Source organism: Acartia tonsa, chromosome 15 (genome assembly GCF_053477335.1).
Source record: "Acartia tonsa isolate MP-2025a chromosome 15, ASM5347733v1, whole genome shotgun sequence".
NCBI lineage: Eukaryota > Metazoa > Arthropoda > Copepoda > Calanoida > Acartiidae > Acartia > Acartia tonsa.
Window position 1 is genome coordinate 1,834,100 of NC_137274.1, and position 27,463 is coordinate 1,861,562.

The window sequence follows — 27,463 nt, forward strand, 5'->3', positions numbered from 1 at the left end:
TGAATGGGATACATAGTTTTACTGTGTACTACAAGTTTTAAAAAATACTTTGTTTGATACAAAAAATACATGAATTATATCTAATGCTTGGAGGGGGGGGGGGGGGGGGGTATTCCTAAAACAATACGCCTTCTAGATTACTAAATAGGTACTTTTCTTTTTTGAATAAGATAAAGTTTAAATACATCTTAACCCCCCCCCACCTCAAATTTCTTTTAACAAATATCTTATATTAAAACAAATGCTATAATTAATTTTACTGCAGGTTACAGAGATATATCAATGAATTCATAAAATATACAACAAAAAATATTTTTGTCAAGGGGGGGGGGGTCTATTCACGAACGAGAACATGCCGAAGGAGGAGCCGAAGGCCCAGGTTAACACAACTTGTACTAATTTTATGATTTTTATTTTAATATCCACGGAAAATTGTCTGTAACATCACTTGCTCTCATTCGTGTTTAGTTCCCTTTGAGATTTTAGTATATAATAATAAGTAGGTAGCTAATAGGGTTGGACCGGATAGCCGGCCATTTTGAATATCCGGCCGGATACCGGATGCTTTCTAATGCCGGATATTCAGTAATTTGCCGGAGATCGGGCCATTTTTATTATCCGGCCGGAAACCGGATGTCCGGCATTATAAATCAGCCGGATTTCCGGTATCCGAGTCAAGAAAAAAAAGTATCCGGCCCAACCCTAGTAGCTAAAATAAAATAAAAATTATATAGCGCAGCAATAACAAAACAAAATTTAAAATTCTAATTGCGCGGCTTGTGTTAATAGTAGAAAAATTCTATGCATATACCGTTAGAACTGCTATGAACTCTATTTTTTTGGAAATATAAGAACGAATCCTCTGCTAAATTTAGTTAGGGAGCTATGTTGTAAAATGTCCCAACTTACCTAAAACTTGACTTGTGAGTGTATCACTAATATTAGAGAATAGGATGTGCATACATTTTTTGCGCGGCTTGTGTATGTAATAGAAAATAGAAAAGTGTTACGCCGCGCAATTAGAATGTTAAAAAGGTCCACATTTTTTTGCACACTTTTGGACAAACGTAAAAATCCTTATTATAAAATAGCTAGACTACCAAAAATATAAAAATTTTGCAAAATTCATTCAAATGATTTTTTAGTGTCGGAGGAACCTAACTATGGAAAAAGGTTCAAGGGGGAGGGGGGGAGTGATATTTTAATTCATAATAATTAGGGTTTGGCCAGATACCTTTCTAATTCTGTATATCCGGCCAACGTTTGATATCCGGCAAATTACCTAATATTTGGCCGGATAACCTGTTATCGGCATGTGAAATCAGTTGAATATCCAGCCGAATATTAAAAATGGCCGGATATCCGGCCGTGCCCTGATAAAAATCCATATTATCCCCACCACCTTACAAGGTAATTTTGACAATAATAATTTTAATAAAACTCCCCAATTTGTTTCTTCAAATGTTTAAGTTAGAAAAGTGATAAAAAATCCAAATAAAACAACTTTGCTTTTAACCTTTTTGTCAGTCAAAAAATTAATATAACTATTACAGCATATTAGCAATTTAATGTTATGGGCAAAATAGTTTATCTTTGGAAGCAATATCACTTCCTGGTTTAATAATAATTGTACTTTACTATGTTGTATTGTATAATTATCAGGGTGGGTCAATTTTAACATTTTTCATCCAGAGGTGTATTAAAAATCATGTGCAAGTTCCCGCTTTGGTCTCGGATAAAAAAGGTTCAAAATGGACCCACCATTATGATGGGCGTGTCTATTTTTAACATTTTTCATCCAGAGGTGTATTAAAAATCATGTGCAAGTTCCCACTTTGGTCTCGGATAAAAAGGTCCAAAATGGACCCACCCTATTGATGGGCGGGTAAATTTTTAACATTTTTCATTCAGAGGTGTATTATACTTTTTTTAAAAAATCATTTGCAAGTTCCCGCTTTGGTCTCTGATAAAAAGGTCCCAAATAGACCCACCCTAATGTATATATGTATAGGGATGAAATACAATATGTGTTTTCTTCTCTTTGTCTACCCAGTCTCCTCTTCTTCGTGTTTCCGCTTCTTTCCCCTAAATACATTATATTAGGGTTGGGCCGGATATCCGGCCATTTTCAATATCCGGCTGAATACGAGGTATTGAAAATATACGGATACAGGATATTTGGCTGATTTCTGATGTAGGATATCTGGTAGGATATCTGGTTGGATATCCAGCGTTGGCAAAATATCTGGCCAGTTACCGGTTATCCGGCATTAGAAATCAGCCGGATATCCGATATCCGGCCAAAAAAGTATCCAGCCCATCACTACATTATATATATATAGGAGAGAACCTAACAAAGAGCATCATAAGTAAGATCAGAGGGAGGGAACAATGGGCTGCTTATTATACTAGTTCCCAAAGTTTTATTAATAACGCTTCCTAATTCATTGGCTTAACAACTTTTGGGACTTTGGTGAATTTTGATTTGTTGATCATTAGGTTGAGTGTTCTAACATTTCAATTACTAATTTTAATCTACAGAAGGAGTATATTGGCGTATCATCATTGGGGATATACATCTATCTATCTGTCATTGTCTTATCCCTTAAGGTCTCTAGAACCTAACAGAGAACATCATAAGAGAGAACCTAACAGAGAACATCATAAGAGAGAACCTAACAGAGAACATAATAAGAGAGAACCTAACAGAGAGCATCATAAGAGAGAACCTAACAGAGAGCATCATAAGAGGGAACCTAACAGAGAGCATCATAACAGAGAACAATAAACATCACTACTAAGATAAGAACTGAATTCAATTGTTTACCTTAGTTCAGACTGGTTTACTTCATCTTCAGAATCATCTAATTCATGATCATCATCTACATAAACAAATTTTTTTAAAGATAGAAAGAAGAATACAAGGATGAAAACATCCATAAAAGCAAAGCTCTGAAATGGTAGGACAAACGAACATTAACACTTGTAGAGTGTCAGAACTGAATAATTAGAATAAAATGTATAAAAGTTGAAACAAAAATGTAAGTAAATTTGTTGAAAAACTTCTTGAGTACAGGATAATGTCTAAGGACATACTGACATTTTTAGGACTTAATTATAAAGATGTTTCTCTACCTAATAAAAATGTACTTTGTTGTCCTAGGAGGCAGTATTTAAAAAATCAGATCAATTGGATTATTATTTCACAAAATTTTTTTATTTTAATAAGTTAAAAATCAAAATGCTACCTTGGAGCATCCCACTATATATCTATCTATAATGATGTCCTTATTGGCATTACAGCCACCAAAATGCTACCTTGGGGCACTCCTCTAACTATCTATCTATAATGATGTCCCTATTTGCATTACAGCTACCAAAAAGCTACCTCGGGTCACTCCACTACCTATCTATCTAAAATGTTGTCATTTTTTGCATTACAGCTACTAAAATGCTAACTTGGGTCACTCCACTATCTATCTATCTATAATGCTGTCCTTATTTGCATTACAGCTACTAAAAAGCTAACTTGGGTCACTCCACTATCTATCTATCTATAATGATGTCCTTATTTGCATTACAGCTACTAAAATGCTAACTTGGGTCACTCCACTATCTATCTATCTATAATGATGTCCTTATATGCACTACTGCTACCAAAATATTTCCTTGGAGCGCTCCACTATCTATCTATCTATAATATTGTCCCTAATTGCATAATGGCTACCAAAATGCTACCTTAGGGCACTCCACTATATATCTATCTATAATGATGTCCCTATTTGCATTACAGCTACCAAAAAGCTACCTTGGGGCACTCCAATAACTTTCTAACTATAATTTAGTCCTAATTTGCCCAACATCTACCAGAATGCTACCTTGGGGAATTCCACTAACTATCTATATCTATAATGTTGTCCTTATTTGCATTAAAGCTACCAAATGCTACCTTGGGTCACTCCACTAACTATCTATCCATTATGATGTCCTTATTTGCACTACATCTACCAAAATGCTACCTTGGGGCACTCCACTAACTATTTATCTATAATGATGTCCTTATTGGCATTACAGCCACCAAAATGCCACCTTGGGGCACTCCTCTAATTATCTATCTATAATGAAGTCCCTATTTGCATTACATCTACCAAAATGCTACCTTGAGGCACTCCACTATATATCTATCTATAATGATGTCCTTATTTGCATTAAAGCTACCAAATGCTACCTTGGGTCACTCTACTAACTATCTATCTATAATGATGTCCTTATTGGCACTACATCTACCAAAATGCTACCTTGGTGCACTCCACTATGTATTTATCTATAATGATGTCCTTATTTGCATTACAGCTACTAAAACGCAACCTTGGGGCACCCCACTTTATATCTATCTATAATGATGTCCTTATTTGCACTATGTTATCCAAAATACAACCTTGAAGCACTCCTTTATTTATCTACACATTACGATGTTCTTTTTTTGCATTAAAGCTACTAAAATGTTACCTTGAAGCACTCCACTAACTACCTATATATCTACTTGCTAACCTGGTTCAACTCCATCCTCATTGAAATCCTCATCTCCTTCACTATCCTCCAGGTTACCATCTCCATACAGGGCTGACAAACCAGGTCCATCATCCTCTAAAGATACAGAACAAATTCAATGTGAAGTTTAGTGCCCAAACGTCTTAATTTTGTCTATCATCATCCATTACCTTATCTCTAAAGATATCTGGAAAAATGCCCAAAAGTAAACAAAACAAGATAACCTTCATTTTTAATGAAAACAATTGCCTTTTTAAAACAGAAAAGGATATCCGTGTTAAGACAACTTTAGACATGCAAAACTTTATTTTTCGTCCATTGTCTCATTCTCATCCCTTAAGATCCCAGTAGTAGAATGCCATTATCTATAATATGCTATTACGGGGTTAGGGATTTTTTTTGAAGTACAAACCTAAAATTTTCATATTTTTCATGAGTAAAAACCTTTTGTTCATAATTGGGGATGAAGTTGTACATCAATTTATTACCCATTGTCTTATCCCTTATCATCCCTGGGTTGATTCCAGGGATCTACAGGGATAGGACAATAGCTGTAAAATGATGTTCATAATTACCCATTCTGTAGATTAAAATTAATGGTTAAAATGTTTGGACACTCAACTTTATGAACTAACCAATCACAATTTATAAAATACCCCAAAGATGATAATCCAAGGAATAAGAAAAAGTTATTTTAAATGAAGACTAGTGTAACAAACAGCCCAATGTCTCTTCCCTCCCTGAGAGTTGTATCTCATCCCTACTCACTTTGGATACCAAATGTAATGAAACTTTGGGTACCAAACTTTGGGTACCAATACAAAAACATTGGGTACCAACGTAATAAAACTTTGGGTACCAATACAAAAAACATTGGGTACCAACATAATAAAACTTTGGGTACCAATACAAAAAAAACTTTGGGTACCTTCTCCACTCTCCTCCTCTTCCTCTCCCTCTGAAATCTCTTCCTCCTCAAGATCCTCCTCACAATCAACAACCTCCTTAATAATAATGGTGAAATATTGCTGGTAACGATTGATTCCTGGTTGCTAGGATTATTCTAATGTTCCTGGATCTAGCATTGCAAGAAATAATGCAGTGGCCTAGGATTAAGGGGAATATTTGTGTTATTGGATCCAGGAAACTTTTGTGACTATCCCAGAAAGTAGAAAGCGTTTGTAACCAGCAATATTTCACCATGAACTGCACTAGGCCAATGCATTTTAATTAGATAACTACCTCCCTCCTTTTTTTAATGACATTTTTCGTCTGCTAGTAAATTGTTTTCTGCTACTTGGCTGTGTTAATATCCCTGACACGATTGGTTGATTTTCAATGACCCCAATTGAGAGTTTGCACAAGAACATTGTGATTGGGAAATACAGTTATTTAACCCCTTCTTCCTCTGGTATTTTATCTAATGCTTGGGGAACCATTGTGCATGGCCTACACGTTCTAAGAAGAAATAACTGGCTATGTTGATGCTAAATCATCCATTCAACCAAATATACCTTAGGGTTTTTCTAGAAAAGTCCGATTACAATTGAAAAGTCCAGTTTTAACCGGTTAAATCATGGAAAAAAAAAGAATTTTCAAACAAAAGTTAAATTCTGACCTTGCTTGAATTCCCGTTGACTGCTTGGCTGTCTCCCTCACCCCCGCCCCCCTCCTCTCCCTCTCCCTCCTCATCAGAGCTGGGCGCCTCATTCCCTTCCTTGTCCTAAAAGGGATATTTGCATGAAGCGATTTAATAAAGGGGTAGTTGCACAAAGTGCATTTAAACTTGAATTTAGTGAACTGCATATTTTTTCCGTTCAATAGTTTAAACTAAATCTATAGGACATATATTTGAAAGAATTTATATTTTCTATAGGTAGTTTTAAGAATATCAAGAAATCATATATACTAATATGGCTGTTCTTTTTTCACAAAAACAGCATGAAGACTAATTTTGTTTGTCATTTAATGTAATACAAAATCATATATGTTTGATGGTATGCTGGTAACTTATGCTTAAAATCATTTTTCTGACATGCACTTTATGCAACTATCCCTTTGATTGCAAGTAAAAGTTACAAGTATACCATCTAACATATATAATTTTGTATTACAATAAATAGCAATCAATTAGACAGAACCAAAATAGTCATCATGCTTTTTTTTGTGAAAACAGGACGGACTTTTATGTTGCAGATGTCCATAAAATATGATTTTCAAGTCTTGTCTTCTAATTCTATAAAAGATCCAATTCTCTGGATGAGCTTTAAGAGATACTAAGAATTGTAATATTATCCTCTTAGAGGATTTTTTTTCAATATTGAAAATCTAGTTCCAGGACAAACGCAGGAGTCCCAAACATCGGAGTAGACAAACACAGGAGTGTGTAAATATTAATTTAATTGAGTATTTCTATACAGATTAGGTTAGGTTACGATATGAAAGATCAAATAAGCCCCCTGCATGGGTTAGGCATTTAATAACCTATAAAAAGGTCTAAAATAGGTTAGGTTAGGTTAAGTGTTCACTCCTGCGTTTGTCCACTCCAACGTTTGGGACTCCGCACACTTTTCCTCAACAGTTTAGCGGATTTAAAACCAACACGCAACAAGCGGTCAATGGATCATATAAATAGACATATTTGCTGAATCAAAACTGGTTTTACCTAAATTGTATCTGCTCCTTCTTCAGGATTATAGAATTTCAAAGATTTTAACCAAAATTGTGCGATGATTTGACTTTAAAATAGCATTTAATGTTAATGTTCATGGCTTGTTAATATAAGTTTGTCATATTTGTTGAGGTTTTAAAACAATATTTCTATAGACAATTCAACACTGCATATTTAGGATTTATAACAATGGTTATTTTATGCATTATTAGTGATATAAAAAGTCATATCAAAAGTACTTTTTATATATTAATTCTAATTGTATAGGTACTTTGCCGTTTATTACACAAAAGTAAATATTTCTGTTCTAAACCATTTTGAATTTTATATGGATAAAATAATTGATATAATGAACAAGGATAACAACATCAATAAAAGCGAAGCAATGAAACGGTAGGACAAACGGACATTAACACTTGTATAGTGTCAGAACTCAATAATCAGAATATAAAAGTACAAGAGTCGAAGCAAAATTGTAAGTAAATTTGTTAAAAAAAACTGCTTGATACAGGATAATGTTTATGGACATACTTACATTTTTAGGAATTGATTATAGATTTGTTTATAATATTGTACTTTGTTGTCCCAGGAATCTATATACCAAAAATCAGATCAAAAGGATAATTAGATCACATAAAAATTTGTTGTTAAAAAAGTTGTTAAGTTATCAACATGTTTTAAATGAACGTACGGACATTCTGGTAATGATTATAGAGTTGCTACGCTTTCTAAATCGTACCAAACTACTACAGGAATGACCATGCAAAGTTTGAAATCGATAGGACAATTCTAACATGCCTAAATTAACGAAAAAAACTATCTATCTAGAAAAGCTTCGCATTTAATAGTTATAGAAAAGCTTTGCTTTTAAAAAGTAAGTAAGTTAATATATGACGCAAAAGCTGTTTTATTAAAAACATTATTTTAAAAAAATATACTTAAATAATTTTAAACTTTTAAAATTTTATATAAATTGAATTAAATTTGGCAAAAATGTTATAATGATCATCTGATATGTACTGATATGTCTGTAGCTTAAGATTTCGATAGCTGATTAAATTCTACACTTCATTAAAACTTCACATAGGTCCCAGGATGGGTTCAAGCTATTGAATTTTAGATTTAAGTCTTTGAATGATTTTATGCCTTAGAAAACAGATCAACTAGATGCAGGGGCACAATCGCTATTTTTTATATTGAGCTAGTATATCTTAATTAATTAAACACCAAATTATTGTCTTGTGTATTTAAGATTATTTAGCAATTGAAAACAATTATTATTTAATTTTGTATCTTGTTTAAGACATGGCAAAACCTTTTTCAAAATGTGATCATAATCTAAATAGGTCAAAGTTTTTGGTCCTTGTTGATCTATAATTATATTTTTTTTATGTTAACAAACTAATAAAGGTTAGTCTTTAGGTTAGATTAGAAAACCTTTACATCTCATTTCTGCTGCTTGATTTTAATTTCTTTTAAAATCAAGCAGCAGAAATGAGATGTAAAGGTTTTCTATATTTATTGTTCGTCTGTCTGTCCATAAAGGATAGATCTTATCGTTAATTTAGGCATTTTATAATTGTCCTATTGATTTTATACTTGGCATGGTTGGTTATTTCTGTAGTAGTAAGGTACGATTTAGAGAGCATAGCAATTCTACAATCGTTGTCTATTTACAAAAAGTTGATTTGAAACATTTTTTATATTCCTACTACAAGAAGGTAGAATGTTATAAACAAAGCATATCAAAAATGTAGGAATGTCCTTAAACAGTATCCTATATTTTGCAACAAATTTACTTACATATTTTAGACTTTAGAATATATTTGCTTAATCAGTTATGACACTCTACAATTGTTAATGTTTTTTTGTCCTACCCTTTCATAGATTCACTTTTATGGAAATTGTCATCCTTGTTATTTAATGTATAATGAACTATTAAGTTGTTAACCAATTTGACTAGGTATACTTATTAATAACAGTCCTTTGATATAATCAATTAAAGGTCTAATGTCTTCAACAATCTATTGTTTATGTGGTTGATAACTTAATACTATCGTGTCTTTTTTACATAAAAAATTCGAGTGCCAATGCTAATTGTTTCTATATAAACAAGGATGACAACATCTATGAAAGCGAAGCTATGAAACCGTAGGACAAACTGACATTATCATTGTGCAGTTTAAGAAGTGAATAATCAGAATATAAAGTTATAAAAGTCGGAACAAATGTGGAAGTAAATTTGTTTAATTGTTTGTAATTAAAAAAACTGTATAATACAGGATAATGTTTAAGGACATAATTACATTTTAGGACTTGATTATAAAGTTGCTTTGCTTTAAACATTGAACTTTGTTGTCCTAGGAATCAGTATTCCAAAAATCAGATCAATTAGATAATTTTTACACATAAAAATTTGTTGTTAAAAAAGTTAAAATCAACATATTAAAAATGGGCGTATGGACATTCTGGTAATGATTATAGAATTGATACGCTTTCTAAACCGTACCTAATTAGTACAGGAATAACCTTGCAAAGTTTGAAATCTATAGGAAAATTCTAAAATGTCCAAGTTAATGAAAAAGGTAATTGTTCCACCTAAAAAGCTAACTGTAACTGACGGACGGACAGACTAAACGACCCCAATTGTAGAAAAGCTTCAATTAAAAAAAAAAGTATATGTTGTAAATCAATTGTGCCAGTATTTTTAGTTAAATGATATGTTGATTTTTTATTACTGTTTTTACTTTCTAAGTTTAAAATTTCCAGGTAATTTGAAGAAAAACAAGCATTAATTAAAGTCAGAAGGTACCCCCGTCGACAATTTTATAAGTTATAATTATTCTACAAAAAAAGGTTTTTAAAACAACTACTGCTTTCATGTATTAAGGGTAATATACAGCATCTATATTTTACATCGAAGGCCATTTTAAAGTCAAATCATCACACATTATTTGTTAAAATCTTTGAAATTCTATAATCGCGAAGAAGGAACAGATACAATTTAGGTAAAACCAGTTTTGATTCAGCAAATGTGTCTATTTATAGGATCCATTGGCCGCTTGTTGCGTGTCGGTTTTAAATCCGCTAAACTGTTGAGGAAAAGCGTGTCCGACATTTGGGACTCCTGCGTTTGTCGTAGATAGAAAGATAGATAGAATAGATAAATAGATAGAAAGATAGATAGAAAGAAAGATAGATAGAAAAATAAAAATATAGACAGAAAGAAAGATAGATAGAAAGAAAGATAGATAGATAGAAAGAAAGATAGAAAGATAGATAGATAGAAAGATAGATAGAAAGATAAAAATATAGATAGAAAGAAAGATAGATAGAAAGAAAGAAAGATAGATAGATAGAAAGAAAGATAGAAAGATAGATAGATAGAAAGAAAGATAGATAGATAGATAGAAAGATAGATAGAAAGATAGATAGAAAGATAGATAGATAGAAAGAAAGATAGATAGATAGATAGATAGAAAGATAGATAAATAGATAGATAGATAGATTTTGGTCCTCTCTACCTGACCATCAACAACTTTGAGCTGGGGCAACAATTCAAAAACTTGACTTCTGTACTTCTCCTGCTCACTGATGGGAGTGTTCAGTAACTAAAATTTTATTTAACTTGATACCTAATCACGAAACCTTTAAAATCACGAAAACTTGAAAATCTAGGAATTGATCTAGCACCACAAGCGATAAGAAAATCTCAATGAAACTTAATGGAAATGTGTAGAATGTAAATATATTCAATCCCTAAAAATTATAGCCGTCAAACTTGAAAAGAAAATCACGGTAACTTAAAAATCTGGGATTCAATCAAGCACCCCAATTATTAGGGCAATTTTGATGAAACTTTGTAGAAATATGTAGAATGTGAACTTGTTTAATCCCTAAAAATTTCAACTGTCTATCTTGAATAGGAGCCGAGAAAATCATATTTCCCCCATTTGGTGTCTAACAGACAGACAGACATTACGAATTATAGAGTACCTTTGCTACTCAAATTGCTCACAATTTGAACTGCCTTAATTATTTAAAATTTTGGTGATAGGCCCCATAATGTTTAGAGTTTTTAATGAAACATGTGAATAACTTTCGGGTATAGTACCTTTCGTGGCAACGCTCATTAAGGGGCGATTCTTTTTTTTTCACAGCAGCTTTTCCTGCGGGGGGCTCTAACCCTGCGGGGCCAATTGCCTAACCCTGTGGGACAATCACCTAACCCAACATAACCTAAAATAACCTATCAAAAGCCATTTCAAAAATACGACAAAAGGGATTGTTTCCTAACTTTCTATAGACACCGTAACCAGGTTTCTAACTCAATCCTAGACAGTTTGGCATAGCACAAGACAAACCCGTCAAAAATTGGGAAGGCGGATCTGTCTTTTTTGGGTTCTCGATGTTTAACAGGTCTGTCTTATGCACCACATTGTCTAGGATTCAGTTAGGTACCTAGCTAAGGTGTCTATAGAAAGGTATTTACATGTTCCATTAAAAGCTCTCAACATTCTAGGGTGTATCACCATATTTTAAATACTTTTAAAAATAGGTACCTAAGGATTTAAATAGGGTTAAGCCGGATATCTGGTTTGGCTGGATATCCGGCTGATTTCTGATGCCAGATATCCGGTAATTTGCCGGATATCCGGCGTTGGCCAGATTTCCGGCCTAACCCTAGATTTAGGGCATCTCTATTCATACGCTGGTACAAGACAACCAACAAAAAGTGCTGTAAGAATGATAGATAGATAAATAGTTAGATAAACAATATAAATAGATGTATAGATAGAGAGGTTATATGTTACCTCAAGATGTGACATCTTTTCCAGTTTAGCGAGCGGTTCCAGCATTGACAAATGCTTCAATTTGTTTATATAACCCCCCCCCCCTTAAAATCCTTTGTAAAGTGTGAGTTTCAACTCCGTTAATTAACCTTGAGATTTCAAAAATTTGTTGAAAAAGTTTATTACTGGCTATCTGTAGCCAGGCTAACTGTATCCTAACCAGTTACCTCAAGATGTGACAACTTCTCCAGTTTAGCAAGGGGTTCCAGCACTGACAAATCCTTCAATTTGTTTCCACTCAGGCACAGGTGCGTTAATCTGGGACAATCTAAAATTATTATTGTTATTTTTTTTGGGCCAAGTGTGGTTCATAGTAAAATCTTGGTGGTAACGAATGCTTCCTAGTTCTTAGGATTATTACAAGGTTCCTGGATCTGGCATAGCAAGAAATAATCCAGTGACCTAGGATTAAGGGGAAAATTCGTGCTGCTGGATCCAGGAATCTTGTATTAATCGCAAGAACCAGGAAGCATTTGTTACCAGCAATAATTCACCATGACCATCCTTTAATTTGTTGCCACTCAGGTGTGTTAGACTGGCACATTTTTCTTATTTTTGGGTGCGTTAAACTGGGACAATCTAAAGTTTTTTTTTATGGTTATTTTTGGGTCAAATGCAGTTCATGGTGTAATATTGCTGGTAACGAATGCTTCCAGAATCCTGAGATTATTATAAGTTTCCTAGATCCAGCAAATATTTCAAGTAATGCTAGATCCAGGAACCTTGTATTAATCCCAAGAACCAGGAAGCATTCGTTACCAGCAATAATTCACTATGAACATCCTTCAATTTGTTTCCACTCAGGCGTTAAACTGGGACAATCTAAAGTTTTTTTTATGGTTATTTATGGGCCAAGTGCAGTTCATGGAGAAATATTGCTGGTAACGAATACTTCCTGATTCCTGGGATTATTACAAGGATCCTGGATCTAGCAAATATTTCAATTAAAGCTAGATCCAGAAACCTTGTATTAATCCCAAGAACCAGGAAGCATTTGTTACCAGCAATAATTCACCATGACCATCCTTTAATTTGTTGCCACTCAGGTGTGTTAGACTGGCACATTATTCCTATTTTTGGGCCAAGTGCAGTTCATGGTGAAATATTGCTGGTAACGAATGCTTCCTAATTCCTGGGATTATTAGTATTACAAGGATCCTGGATCCAGCAGCACTAATATATTCCTAAATACTTCGTTCCTGTTAGTTAGCAACCTGCAAATATTTCAAGTAATGCTAGATCCAGGAACATTGTAATAATCCTTAGAACCAGGAAGCATTCGTTACCAGCAATGATTCACCATGAACTTCCTTCAATTTGTTGCCACTCAGGCATCATATTTCCCCTAAACATAGCTGAGAGGTGGACAAACGAACATTTATAATTATTGAGCAGCTTCGCTTCTTAATGTACATCCCCAATGATGATAAATAAAATTAACCCTTTAATTCTGTTGACTTTGATTTATTGGTTGAAATGTTTGGACAATAACAAAAATTTTTGAACCAAAATAAAATCATATTATAATTTTAAAACTTTGGGTACCATTGCAACTTTGGGTACCTTGTATGTGATGAAGGCCATTTGAGATTCTGTTCTCACTTACATCCAATTTTTCCAAGTTGGTCAGAGATTTACCAGGGAAGCCTACGCAGATTAGGTATACAAAATGTTTTAATAGGTATTATTGGTGGTAAGTTTGTAGTACATAGCTGGAGTGGAACCAAATAGGGGTAGGTTTCTGGTAAAATCCGTAAAGGTTTTGTGCTATAAGTTAAAAACAGTAGTAAAACGATAAAAGTTTGTTAACTTTTAAATTTTTTTTGTATATAGTTCTTTTTAATAAGAAATACACATATTTAGTGAATATTATCGTTCTACTACTATTTTTAATTTTAAAACACACACTTTTACGGATTCTACCAGAAACCTACCCCTCTCTTTAATAGAAAAAAACCTACCCAAAGATTTTGAAATTAGGTAACTGTTTAGAATCAACCAATTTAGATTCAATAATGTACCCAAACGAATTAGATTACTATAACTTTGGGTACCAGTGTAATTTACAGCCCTATGACCCCCCCCCCTATCTTACAAGCCAATAAATAAAACTTTGGGTTCCTGGGATTGCAAGGGAATCCTGGTCAGATTGGGTATACAAAATATTTTAACTTATCAAATTTTAATAAAAGTACCCAAAGTTTATGGGCCAACAAATAACATAACGTGGCACCTACCCCCCCCCCCACACTCAAAAGAAATGCCCCTAGAGGCTTCGCTAATTTTGTATAATCTGTTTCCTTTGAAAGATGTGAGTCCAGCTGATATTACGCTTAATCTTGTCAAATTAACAAACTCTTCGGTCAAACCTAAAATTAAAATTAAATGAAAACTGAGAACTGTATAAACTTAACTAACGGCTACGCCCCTAGAGGCCTCTATTGGCACTGTAAATATTTTTATTTATATCATGTTTATGTTGCGTTCAAGTCTCTACGAAATTTTCGTTTTTTTTGTGATTTCTCTTGGAGGGTGGTGGCACCCTACCCAAAATAGTTACAAACCTTCTTGGGCTATAAGAAGCTACCCTGTTAGCAAGATCAATCGGTACAAACAGAGAAACAAACAAACAGACATACATCCTATTACTTTATTTAAGGATAATAAGGTTTTTGTTTTAAAGACGGACAAAAACTGCATCGAGCAGATTCGTATACATATTAGGAATCTTGACTAAAAATTGCAGCTATCTTCAATGGCAGTTGAGAAAATCATATTTCTCCAACAATAACGTTTTTGTCTTTTAAGCATGACCGACAGAGAGACGGACAAAATAATGTATAGAGTATATGCACATATATAACAGAAATCTTCACTAAAAATATCAGCTTTCTATTTTCGATATCAGCCGAGAAAAACAGACAAAATGCACATATATAATAGGACTAAAATAAAATAAATTTCTTAACAAAGAAAAGTACTGAGAAGAATTTCTTTTTCAAAAAGTCCTAAAAATAGCCAAAAACCTTCTAACTAGCCGTCTGACCGCCATGAATGTTTTGTAATCAATTATGCCCAATAATAGTGGAAATGTTGCCAAAAAGAAGATAAGAAAATTATTCCTCCCATTGCGTTACGGACGGAATGTTTTGCAAACAAAGTGAATTGTATCTTTGCTTCTAAAGGATGACAAAATCTATGGATGACACAGGGATATAAAGGGATAAGACAATGACCGATAAAATGATGTACATCCCCAATTATGATACACAAAAATACCCCTCCTGTAGATTACAAATAATAGTTGAAACTTTGAACACTCAACTTATCAAAATTCACTGAAGTCCTAAAAAATGGTAAGCAAACGAAATAATAAGAAAACACTATTAAAAGAGACTAGTGTCATAAACAGGAAAATGTCTCCTCCTAAGAATGAAAACATCTATAAGTAGCGAAGTCCAAAAAAACAAGCATGGACAAACGGACTTACATGACAGATGTTATTGTTGGCATTAAACAGTAAATAGATAATTGAGAATATGTAAAAAATAAATATAAGGAATCACGAAACCTTTCAAAAATAAGTATTTTTGTCTTTTGAAGCATTAACGACAGACTGACGGAAAAAAATAGTTGATGGGAATCTAGGGGTGTATATTCATAAATATAAATATTTTTCCATGGCAGCAAAATATTTCATCCCCCCTCCCCTTAGTTTTTCCCTAAAAAAGGGGGAAAATGTAAAAATATTTTTAGTACTTACTCTTTATTTTAAAGGAACTAAAGGGATAAGACAATGGCCGAAAAAATGATGTACATCCCCAATGATACACAAAATTTTCCCATCTGTAGATTGAAATTAGTGGTTGAAACGTTTAAAAACTCGGCTTAAAGAATCAACCAATCAAAATTCACTAGTGTCCCCAAAGTTATTAAGCCAACGAATAAGAAGTTATTATCTTACTTTTGGGACAAGTGCAATAAACAGCTCTGTGGGATTCTTCACTGATATTTACAGAGAGAGAGAGAGAGGGGACAATGGGCTGTTTATAACACTAGTCTTCAACGTTTTATAATAACGTTTTCTTATTCGTTGGCTTAACAACTTTGGAGACTTAAATTAAATTCTGATGGGTTGATTCATTAAGTTAAGTGTTCAAACGTTTCAACCACTAATTTTAATCTACAGAAGAAGTAAATTTCAATGTATATAAATTTATCGGCCATTGTCTTATCCCTTTAGATCCCTGTATTTTATAGTTATTTATCGCTCCGTATTATAGACAGCTATCCGCGGATATTGTGCGGATAATACGCCTAAGAACCGGTTATAATCCAGCGGATATTAATCGGATATTTACCTTCAAATTCGCCCACAGTTCTGCAGTTATCCAAGTTAAGTTCGTGAACCTAAACATATAGATAGATAGATTTATACATTCAGATAGATAGATAGATTTATACATTCAGATAGATAGATAGATTTATACATTTAGATAGATAGATAGATTTATACATTCAGAAAGATAGATAGATTTATACATTCAGATAGATAGATAGATTTATACATTCAGATAGATAGATAGATTTATACATTTAGATAGATAGATAGATTTATACATTCAGATAGATAGATAGATTTATACATTCAGATAGATAGATAGATTTATACATTTAGATAGATAGATAGATTTATACATTCAGATAGATAGATAGATTTATACATTCAGATAGATAGATAGACTTATACATTCAGATAGATAGATAGATTTATACATTCTGATAGATAGATAGATTTATACATTCAGATAGATAGATAGATTTATACATTCAGATAGATAGATTTATATATTCAGATAGATAGATAGATTTATACATTTAGATAGATAGATAGACTTATACATTCAGATAGATAGATAGACTTATACATTTAGATAGATAGATAGACTTATAGATTCAGATAGATAGATAGATTTATATATTCAGATAGATAGATAGATTTATACATTCAGATAGATAGATTTATATATTCAGATAGATAGATAGATTTATACATTCAGATAGATAGATAGATTTATACATTTAGATAGATAGATAGACTTATACATTCAGATAGATAGATAGACTTATACATTTAGATAGATAGATAGACTTATAGATTCAGATAGATAGATAGATTTATATATTCAGATAGATAGATAGATTTATACATTCAGATAGATAGATTTATATATTCAGATAGATAGATAGATTTATACATTCAGATAGATAGATAGATTTATACATTCAGATAGATAGATAGATTTATACATTCAGATAGATAGATAGATTTATACATTCAGATAGATAGATAGATTTATACATTTAGATAGATAGATAGATTTATACATTCAGATAGATAGATAGATTTATACATTCAGATAGATAGATAGATTTATACATTTAGATAGATAGATAGATTTATACATTCAGATAGATAGATAGATTTATACATTCAGATAGATAGATAGACTTATACATTCAGATAGATAGATAGATTTATACATTCAGATAGATAGATAGATTTATACATTCAGATAGATAGATAGATTTATACATTCAGATAGATAGATAGATTTATATATTCAGATAGATAGATAGATTTATAAATTCAGATAGATAGACAGACTTATACATTCAGATAGATAGATAGATTTATACATTCAGATAGAAAGATAGATTTATAAATTCAGATAGATAGATAGACTTATACATTCAGATAGATTTATACATTCAGATAGATAGATAGATTTATAAATTCAGATAGATAGATAGATTTATACTTTCAGATAGATAGATAGATTTATACATTCAGATAGATAGATAGATTTATACATTCAGATAGATAGATAGACTTATAAATTCAGATAGATAGATAGATTTATACATTCAGATAAATAGATATATTTATACTTTCAGATAGATAGATAGATTTATACATTCAGATAGATAGATAGATTTATACATTCAGATAGATAGATATATTTATACTTTCAGATAGATAGATAGATTTATACATTCAGATAGATAGATAGATTTATACATTCAGATAGATAGATAGACTTATAAATTCAGATAGATAGATAGATTTATACATTCAGATAGATAGATTTAGATTTTAGATATTTATTAATTCCACTAATTATAACAATTATTATATAAGTTCATTACATTGAATAAACAATATCAATAATAAGATATTAAAAATATAACTAGGAAGATCATGGCACTACATTTGTATAATAGATACTATTGTAGATTTACCCATGACTTAATTATAATTTTCATGTTACTGATTGTGAGAAGCCGGCGGAGGACAAGGCAGGCTGAAGGCTGAGAGTATGTTTATAAGTAATTATTTTATGGACATGTACAAGGGTTACTGTGTAGGTTTTAGTAGCAGATTAAATTTATGATCGCTACAGTTTATGAATAGTTTGTATTTATCTATAAAGTGTTTTAGTATTGCTTTTTTAAATTTTTTTCTGTTTTTTATTTGTTTTAATTCTATATTTAGTTCATTCCAGTCTTTGGGAATGGTAAATTTTGTTATAGATGATTTGTTTGCTCCGTTTATTTTCAAGTTCCAAATATTCCTGCGTAGTCTCTCATGTAGAACTTCTTTTTTTATTAAGTTTAGAATTGCAGTTGGTGCGTATTCATAGAAAACGGAGTGTCCTATTAATAGGTTATTGTATGTGATTAGATCTTTGAATTTAAGAATTTTGTATTTCTTAAAGAGTGGTTCAGTGTGGATTCTTCGTGATGAACCATGTATGTTTAAAATGATACGTTTTTGTATAGTAGTGATTGTATTTAAAGCTTTTGTGTTGTTTGGTGCCCAAATGCTAATTCCATATTCTATGAAAGGCTTACCTAGTGCATTGTAGCATAGTATTTTTTGCTTTGTTGGAATCTCTTTTTTTATGTTTCTTAAGATATGATTGCATGTATTTAATTTACTTATTGTTTTATTGATGTGGCTATCAAAATTTGCTTTTTCATCTAATAGAAATCCTAGGAATTTGAAAGAGGATTCTTGAGTATTAATGTGATTGCTTTTAACAGTTTGTATGATGGTATCGTTTATTTTTATGTTAATTTCTTGTTTTGTGTTGAAATTTATAATTCTGGTTTTAGTGGGGTTTAGGGTTAGTTTATTGTGGTTGAACCATTCAGTGATTTCTGCCATTATAGTGTTTCCTAGGGTTTCTATTTCTGTTTTGTTTTTGCCACTTACTGCAATCATGGTGTCATCTGCAAAGAGGTTTATGAAGCATTTGATCATGTCTGGTAAATCATTTATATAAATGATGAAAAGTAATGGTCCTAGTATTGATCCTTGTGGCACCCCAATTTTTGAAGCTAGAAAGTTGGAGAATTTTTCTCCGATTTTGCATGTATGTGTTCTGCCATTTAGATAATTTTTGAACCAGTTGAGTTCTGTATTTTGTATTCCTATTTTTTTTAGTTTGGTTAGTAGTATGTTTATGTCAACGGTGTCAAATGCTTTGGTAAGATCTATGAATATGGAAGATGTTGACATCTTATTATCTTTGTCCTTTTCGATTTTTTCCATAGTTGCAATCATTGCATGTATGCATGAGTGTAATGATCTGAATCCAAATTGCTTGCATGAAAGTATATTGTTTTTTTCTAAGTACATTCTTAGTTGGTGAGCAACAACTTTTTCAAGCACTTTGGAAATGGCATTTATAAGAGCGATTGGTCTGTAGTTGTTAGGATCGGTTTTGCTGCCTTTTTTGTAGATTGCAACGATGATTGCTGCTTTTAATCTGTTGTGAACAATACCTGAATGTAGTGAGCTGTTTATTATATTAGCTAATACTCTGGGTATTTTTTGTAAGATGGTTTTGATTATGACACTTGGGATTCCATCTGGTCCTGCAGATAGTTTAGGTTTTAGTGTCTTATTTATTTTTGTTATATCATCAGCTGTTATGTTTTTGAATTTGAACCTAGTGTTTTGTTCATGTATGTTATTTATGTATTCTTGTTGTTTTGTATTGTCTGTATGAATTTTATTTGATAGCTCTGTACCAATTCCGTTAAAGAATTTGTTTAGCTCTGTAGCAATGTCGATATCTTCAGTTAGTTCTTTATTGTTAATTATTATTTTGTCAGGTTTAGTATTTTTTTTGTTATTAGTGTGTCTGTTTGTGGCTTTGTTGATTGATCTCCACATAGCTTTGGAGTCGTGTTTAGTTTTTTTGAATTCATTTTCATAGTATTTAATTTTAGCTTTCCTAATTTTGGATTGTAGCTCTTTTTTAAACTCTACGTGTTGTGCGTTATGTAAAGGTAGTTTACTTTTAAGTTTTTTGAGGTATAATTTCCTTTCAATTTTGAATAGTTTCTTAATCTCGTCATCTATCCATGGCGAAGCATTGGTGTCTTTTTTTTTATCTTTTTTTAAGGTGTATTTTTTGTTTGGGAATGATTCATTAAATATATTGTCTATTTTATTGAAAAATTTGTTCCATTTGTCAATTGTGTTGTTTGTATTGAGAATGTGCGACCAGTCTTCATTGATTAGTTTATTTGAGAAGTGGTTTATGTTGTATTTATATATTCAGATAGATAGATATATTTATACATTCAGATAGATGGATAGATTTATACATTCAGATAAATAGATATATTTATACATTCAGATAGATAGATAGATTTATACATTCAGATAGATAGATAGACTTATAAATTCAGATAGATAGATAGATTTATACATTCAGATAGATAGATAGACATATACATTCAATGATTCAGATAGATAGATAGATTTTTACATTTAGATAGATAGATAGATTTATACATTCAGATAGATAGATAGATTTATACATTCAGATAGATAGATAGATTTATACATTCAGATAGATAGATAGATTTATACATTCAGATAGATAGATGGACAGAAAAATAGATACAGACATGCCAAATCAGATAGATACATCTATACTAGAAAGTAGAAAGATGTCTGTCCGTCCGTCCGACCGTCTGAAGCTTAAGATGTTGGTAACCACTGAACCGATTGGATTCTGCTGTTCATTCAGGGAATATATCTACTGGTCCTGTGGTGGTTTTAAGCTATAATCTTGGGGGTGGGACATGTATTACATATAGACAGACAAATAAAAAAAAATATTAAAATTGTTATATATAAGTAGATACCTAGATATTAAAGTATGTCTACCGATGGGGTGCCGACCCTGTTGCGACTTTTATAGATAAATAATGAACGAACGCTAAGGTTCATTATCAAATTATCATGCACAGTCAGTGTGGATTCAAAACCGGTGGATATCCGCTGGATTAGAACTGGTTTTCAACCATACTATCCGCATAATATCCGCGGAAAGCTGTCTATTATACTAATATCCAAATTAAGTCCATTAGTCCAAATATAAACAGTATATCTATCAATCAACTTTCCCAGTATTGCTTCGAAACCGATTAATATCCGCTGGATTAGAGCCGGGTCTCAGCTAGTAATCATGTATAGCATCGTATTTCAGACAATTTTCCACAAAAATCAAAACATAAATGCCAGTTGTATTATCTGCGGAAAGCTATCTATAATACGATGATATAATTGCGAAGATTAAAACCTCATAACACAACGAACACGTATTTTTTAGTAACGAAGCTACTCTATAAATGTCTGTCCGTCAGTCCAACTTTAAGTTTTATTTTATGTTCATCTCATTACCTTCTAACTTGTTAGGACTACCTGACAAATGTCGTGCAATCGTTGGGTTGGTTGGAGTTACTTAAATCCCATATAAGAGTACTAGCGGCTACGCCCCTAGAGGCCTCTCCAGGCACTTTATATGTTTTTTTCTTCTTCAAATACCTATCTAAATTAAGAAAGAATTGTCGATTTTGCGTCTCTACGAAAAGCGAGAATACGTTTAAAATTTTCGATTAATTTGTGATTTCTCTTGGGAGAGTGGTGTTATCCTCCCCCAAAATAGTTAAAAACCTTCCCTAGACCTATGAGAAGCTACCGTGTTAAGGAGAACCTGATCGATTCAGCGGTTAGTGAGATCCTTCGGTACAGACATACAAACAAAAAGACATACATCCTGTTACTTTGTTATAAGGACCCCAATAAGAATATTGCATCTCATTACAAGTCTTGAGTTCTATAGATGATCCATTGAAAAAAATCAAAGGAAACCCCCCAACCTCCCCCCCCCCCAAATGAGGTCATTAACTAGGTAGGTAAGCATAAACTGAAAAGACCACCTCGTGCGGGCGAGACTGCTGTCCATGACATTATTAGGTAACATAGAATACACTCAGCTGTGCGCGAAGCTTACCAATCTATGATTGGTCAAAGGATTCTCACCTCAATCTCCACGTGCATCTGAATCCTAACTTCAGAGAATCAAGGCTACATACATACATACATGACATTATTAGGTCAAGATTAACGACCAAAGAGAGCAATAATAATCTCTTATTCTGTCCAAATTAACCAACCCTTTGATTGCACGACCTTTGCATAATAATGTATTGCGCCCATAAATTAGGCCATTTCATTCACACGACAGGGACAATTTTTAACGTCTTTAGTTAATTATGACGCGCTGTTGAGCCGAGATTCGAACCTCGATGAATAGATAGATAGAAAGAAAGATAGATAGATATATAGATTGTCAGATAGATAGATAGAAAGATAGGTAGATAGATAGCTGGAAATAAGGTGAGATAGATAGATAGATGGATATATAAAATAGATTGTTTGTTGTTTGTGTAGCCATTGTTTCTAAGTAAATAGATAGGTAGACGTATAGGTATAGATGGTTCTCGATAGGTAGACGCATAGATGGTTAGATAGATAGATAGATATAGACAAAAAACAAACAGACATTAAGATTGAAAGACAGATAGGCAGATATTAAAGTAAGTCTACCAACCCTGTGCCGACTTCTATAGATAGAAAGATAGTTGGGAAGATAGATAGATAGAAAGAAAGATAAATAGAGAACGAACCTTCTCCATACTCAAACTATTATGTACAGTATGGATTCAAAACCGAGGGCTATCGCCAAAATTAGAACTGGTTTACAGTCATACTATCCGCATAATATCCGCGGAAAGCTGTCTATAATACTAAAACTAACCTCAGCCGGATCCTTCCCTCTACATTCCAATGATATTCAAAACCGTTGGATATCCGCTGGATTAAAACTGGTTCTCGTCCATACTATCCGCATAATATCTGCGGAAAGCTGTCTATAATACTAAACTAACCTGAGCCGGATCCTTCCCTCTACATTCCAAAGATATTCTCTTCTCCATTCTCAAACTTAACCTTTACAAAATAAAAATTGATAAATATTAGTGGTTGATACGTTTGAACACTTAACTTAATCAACCTACCAATCAAAGTTAAATAAAAGACCCCAAAGTTGTTAAGCCAACGAATCAGAAAACGTTATTATAAAACTTTGGGGGACCAGCACATTTAACAACCCAATGTCCCCTCCCTCCCTGGTTGAGTGTCCATTCTCTTTAAAGTAAAAAACAAGGATGACAAAATCCATAAAAGCAAAGCTCTGCAACGGTAGGACAAACGAACATTAAAACTTGTAGAGTGTCAGAACTGAATATGCAGAATATAAATGCATAGGTTTTAACAAAATTGTAAACAATAGTTTGTAACAAATTTGTTGCAAAACTTCTTAAATATGGGATACTGTTTAGGGACATACTTACATTTTTAGGACTTGATTATAGAGATGAGTTGCTTATAACATTGTACCCTTGTTGTCCAAGTAATCAGTATTTCAAAAAGCAGAAGAAAAGAATAATATTATCATACAAAACTTTGTTGTCAGAAAATTAAAAACGTCAGCATGTTTAAAATGAACGTACGGACATTCTGGAAACGATTTTAGAGTTGCTACGCTTTCTAAAACGTACCTAACTACTATAGAAATCAACATGCAAAGTTTAAAATCGATAGGACAATTCTAACATGCCCAAATTAACAAAAACAGCTAGGTATCCGTTCCAGATGTACGGAACGACCCTAATTATAGAAAAGCTTCGCTTTTAAAGATGTATCCTTTAATACCGGGGAGGGAGGGGGAATTAGATTTAAATTACACTGGTACCCAAAGTTCTATAACCATGTTATCTTATTTGTTGCATCAAATACTTTTACTAAAGATTGGTTCATAAAGTGAAACTTTTAAACCAATAGTTTTAGTCTACAAAAAAGGAAATATTGTTTATCATAAATCTATAATACAAAGTAGCTTGATGTCTGTCTATCCGTCCCTTAATATCTCGGTAACCACTGAACCGATTGGATGATACTCTTCAGGGAATATACCTACTGGTTTTAGGCTTTTTTCTTGGGGGGTTGGACACCCTCAACCCCCGGCTCCAAATATAAAAATCATCCCATTTTTTTAGGCAGTTAATTTAAAATGTGGTGGTCGCAGCACCAGAGGAAGGTACTTATTTTTTATTTTTTTTTATTTATCTCTTGGGGCCAAGCCCCTAGAGGAGAGGGGCGAAGCTGCTAGTAATTTTATAACCCCTATCTAAACCCTTAAGATTCCCACATTTTATCCAGAAAAAAAAACAAGGCAATAACAAGCTTTTAAAGTGTCCGTTGCCCTGAAATCGATATTATTCATGGAATTTTGGTCATAGTTAGTTTCAAGCTATTTTACTGGGGATTGGGGTAGGAAACACCAACCTACCGAAAAAATACGACCCCCCCCCCCAAAAAAAAAAGAAAAAGAAAAAACAGTTTAATTTTTAGCAGCTACATTCATTTGATGTTGTGTTGACCAAACTAAAACGAAAAAGGAAGAAAAAATACAGGGATCTAAAGGGATAAGACAATTGCCGATAAATTGATGTACAATACATCCCCAATGATAATACACAAAATTACCCCTTTTGTAGATTAAAATTTTTGGCTGAAACGTTTGAACACTCAACTTAATGAAACAATCAAAATCCACTAAAGTCACCAAAGTCGTTATGCCCACGAATAAGAAAAAGTTGTCACAAAATTTTGGAGACTAGTGTAATAAACATCCCATTGTCCCCTCCCCTCTCTCTGGGAAAAATACAACCACTGGACCAATACCAAGCTTACAGCGGTTTACGAGATCTTTCATGACACATATATTAAAAGATTATTGAATACCTAAATATTATATATAACTGTCCATCTTACTATCTACGTAATTATCTATCTATCTAATTATATATCTATCTATTTATCTTATTATCTATCTGACTATCTATCTTACTATCTATCTTACTATCTATCTTACTATCTTTTTTACTATCTATCTAATTATCTACCTAACTATTTATCTTATTATCTATCAAACTATCTATCTATATTACTATCTATCTATTTATCTTACTATCTGACTTTCTATCTAACTATCTATCTATCTACCTTAATATATGAAGAAGAAATCGATCGTTGATTGTACCCAGATGATCTTTGTAACTTCTAAAATTTTAACAATTTCTGATCTGAAATATTAGTTATTTATCGCATCGTATTATAGACAGCTTTCTAAAAAAAAACAGTTTTATTAGCCAAGAAGGACCGAAGGCTTCCCTTAACAGGAGAATTAAATTAATTAAGTACCTAGTTAATCAAATCTTAGACTTTGGACAATAAAACTATATTATTTTGCCCCTTGTAATAAAGCAACAGGACGTTTGTCTGTCTGGCTGTACCGAAGAATGTCCTCTCCTTTATAATTGTATTTTTATTATACAAATTCGGTACCAAAGAGAGAGGGGGATATTAGGCTGTTTTTTTACACTTCCTTCTCCAAAGTTTGTTTTATAAAATTTTCTTATTGGTTGGTTTAACAACTTTGAGGACTTAAATTGAATTTTTAATAAGTTTATTCGTTAAGTTCAGTGTCGAAAACTTTAAAATCTTTTATACATCTATACAAGGGGTAATGTTATATATCATCAGTGGGGATTTACATCAATTTATTGACCACTGTCTTATCCCTGCTGATCTGTACACACAAAAAACAGACAAACAAACAAACATCCTTCCACCATAATCCTATTATATAAAGTAGTAAGGGTTTTTGTCAGAAGCTTAAGCGCGAAGTCTTTTGCATGTAACTGCTGAACCGTTTGGGTTCTATATTCTAAGTAAGCTTCATATAGGTACTGTGATGGTTTTAGGCTACTTTATTTTCAAAACTAAGTGTTGGGATGGTTTAAAGCTATTTTTCTGGTATTTATATATATATATAATAGCTAGGTTTATATTTTAGCAATAACTAAAAAAAAATTCAATAAAATCATAGAAGGGTTATTAACATAAAATTATATTTAATATTTGTAATTTTTTATGTAATTTTGGAGGATTTTAAACACAACAATTTTGGAAAGACCTAATTTTTTTTAAATTACTTTTTAAGGCCGGGAAAACAAAAATATTTAACAAACAAATAAAAAAATAAAACATAATTTAGCTGGGTTCATAATTATAAAATATATATAATTAATTAGAATTTTAACAAATACGATGAAAACTTTTCCCTTAATTTTTTTAATTTTTAATTCCAATTACTTATTTCATTTCTTACTACTGAACAAATAATAACTAAAACCATAACAAATAAATAATCCTAAAGTTTGTTCCTTAAATTTAATAAAAATACAAATGAAAACAAAAATTATATTTTAAAAAAATATAAAAATGTTATATCTACTTTTAAAATATTAAAAGAAAGAAAATTTGTTATTTTAGAAATTGATTTTTATGGCTAAAAAACTAACGACCGGTAAATCAATTATTTAAGGATTAAACTCCATATTGGCCACACCAAACCATACAAAAAATCTAAATGTCGCCTTTGATACAAATTTTTTTAAAAAATCGTTGCAGTATCCTAAGCTTATAGGGAAGGGTGGATACATAAAGATAAAAATAGCCTAAAACCACCCCCAGACAATTTTAAAGCTACCCTTAAAAGTACAATCAAATAAGATAAGCAGTTTCTGAGATCTTTATAGCTTATAAAATTTTAAAAAAGCCTTACTACTTTATATTATAGAATTGATACAAAAGTTGAAAGAAAAAAATATAAATAAATTATTTTTTCCCCCGTTCATAGCAGAAATAATTAAAAACAAACAATTGAAACAAAAAAAATCTTCTAAAAATGAAAAAGAAAATCCGCATAAAAATATTTGGGACAAATCCTTCTATAAGATTTCTCCCCTTTAATTCAGGTAATTCTTTTAGGAGTATTAGTCGAATTTTTGTTTTAACACAACGATTCTATCACAAAGAGAGAACAAATTATAG

At 32.1% G+C, this 27,463-nt stretch overlaps 1 protein-coding gene across 2 annotated transcripts; it reads right to left on the reverse strand.

Moving 5' to 3' along the window:
- Positions 1-646: 646 nt before the first annotated feature.
- Positions 647-25,652, reverse strand: LOC145307437 (acidic leucine-rich nuclear phosphoprotein 32 family member A-like). Of its 2 annotated transcripts, XR_013875466.1 has the most exons (13): positions 25,571-25,652; positions 23,392-23,446; positions 16,437-16,485; positions 14,375-14,444; positions 13,639-13,721; positions 12,243-12,343; positions 10,747-10,833; positions 6,170-6,274; positions 5,480-5,555; positions 4,552-4,647; positions 2,828-2,882; positions 1,992-2,085; positions 647-1,637 (listed from the first exon to the last, which is right to left on the reverse strand). XR_013875466.1 is itself a non-coding variant. In XM_080149879.1 (12 exons), the coding sequence occupies exons 2-12, from the start codon at positions 23,437-23,439 to the stop codon at positions 2,046-2,048; spliced, it is 810 nt and encodes a 269-aa protein (XP_080006005.1). In that variant the 5' UTR covers positions 23,440-23,446; positions 25,571-25,652; the 3' UTR covers positions 1,935-2,045. The 2 variants fall into 2 exon arrangements, 1 of the variants encoding a protein (XP_080006005.1); XM_080149879.1 differs by lacking the exon at positions 647-1,637 and having other exon boundaries at positions 1,935-2,085.
- Positions 25,653-27,463: the final 1,811 nt, after the last annotated feature.

Coding starts and splice junctions, on each gene's coding strand:
- LOC145307437 (XM_080149879.1), bottom strand. CDS start 23,439: ATGGAGAAGAGAATATCTTTGGAATGTAGAGGGAAGGATCCGGCTCAG. Junction 4,648..5,479: donor AGAGGAGGAGAGTGGAGAAG/GTACCCAAAGTT, acceptor CTGTATCTTTAG/AGGATGATGGACCTGGTTTG. Junction 2,883..4,551: donor TGAGGATGGAGTTGAACCAG/GTTAGCAAGTAG, acceptor TTGTTTATGTAG/ATGATGATCATGAATTAGAT.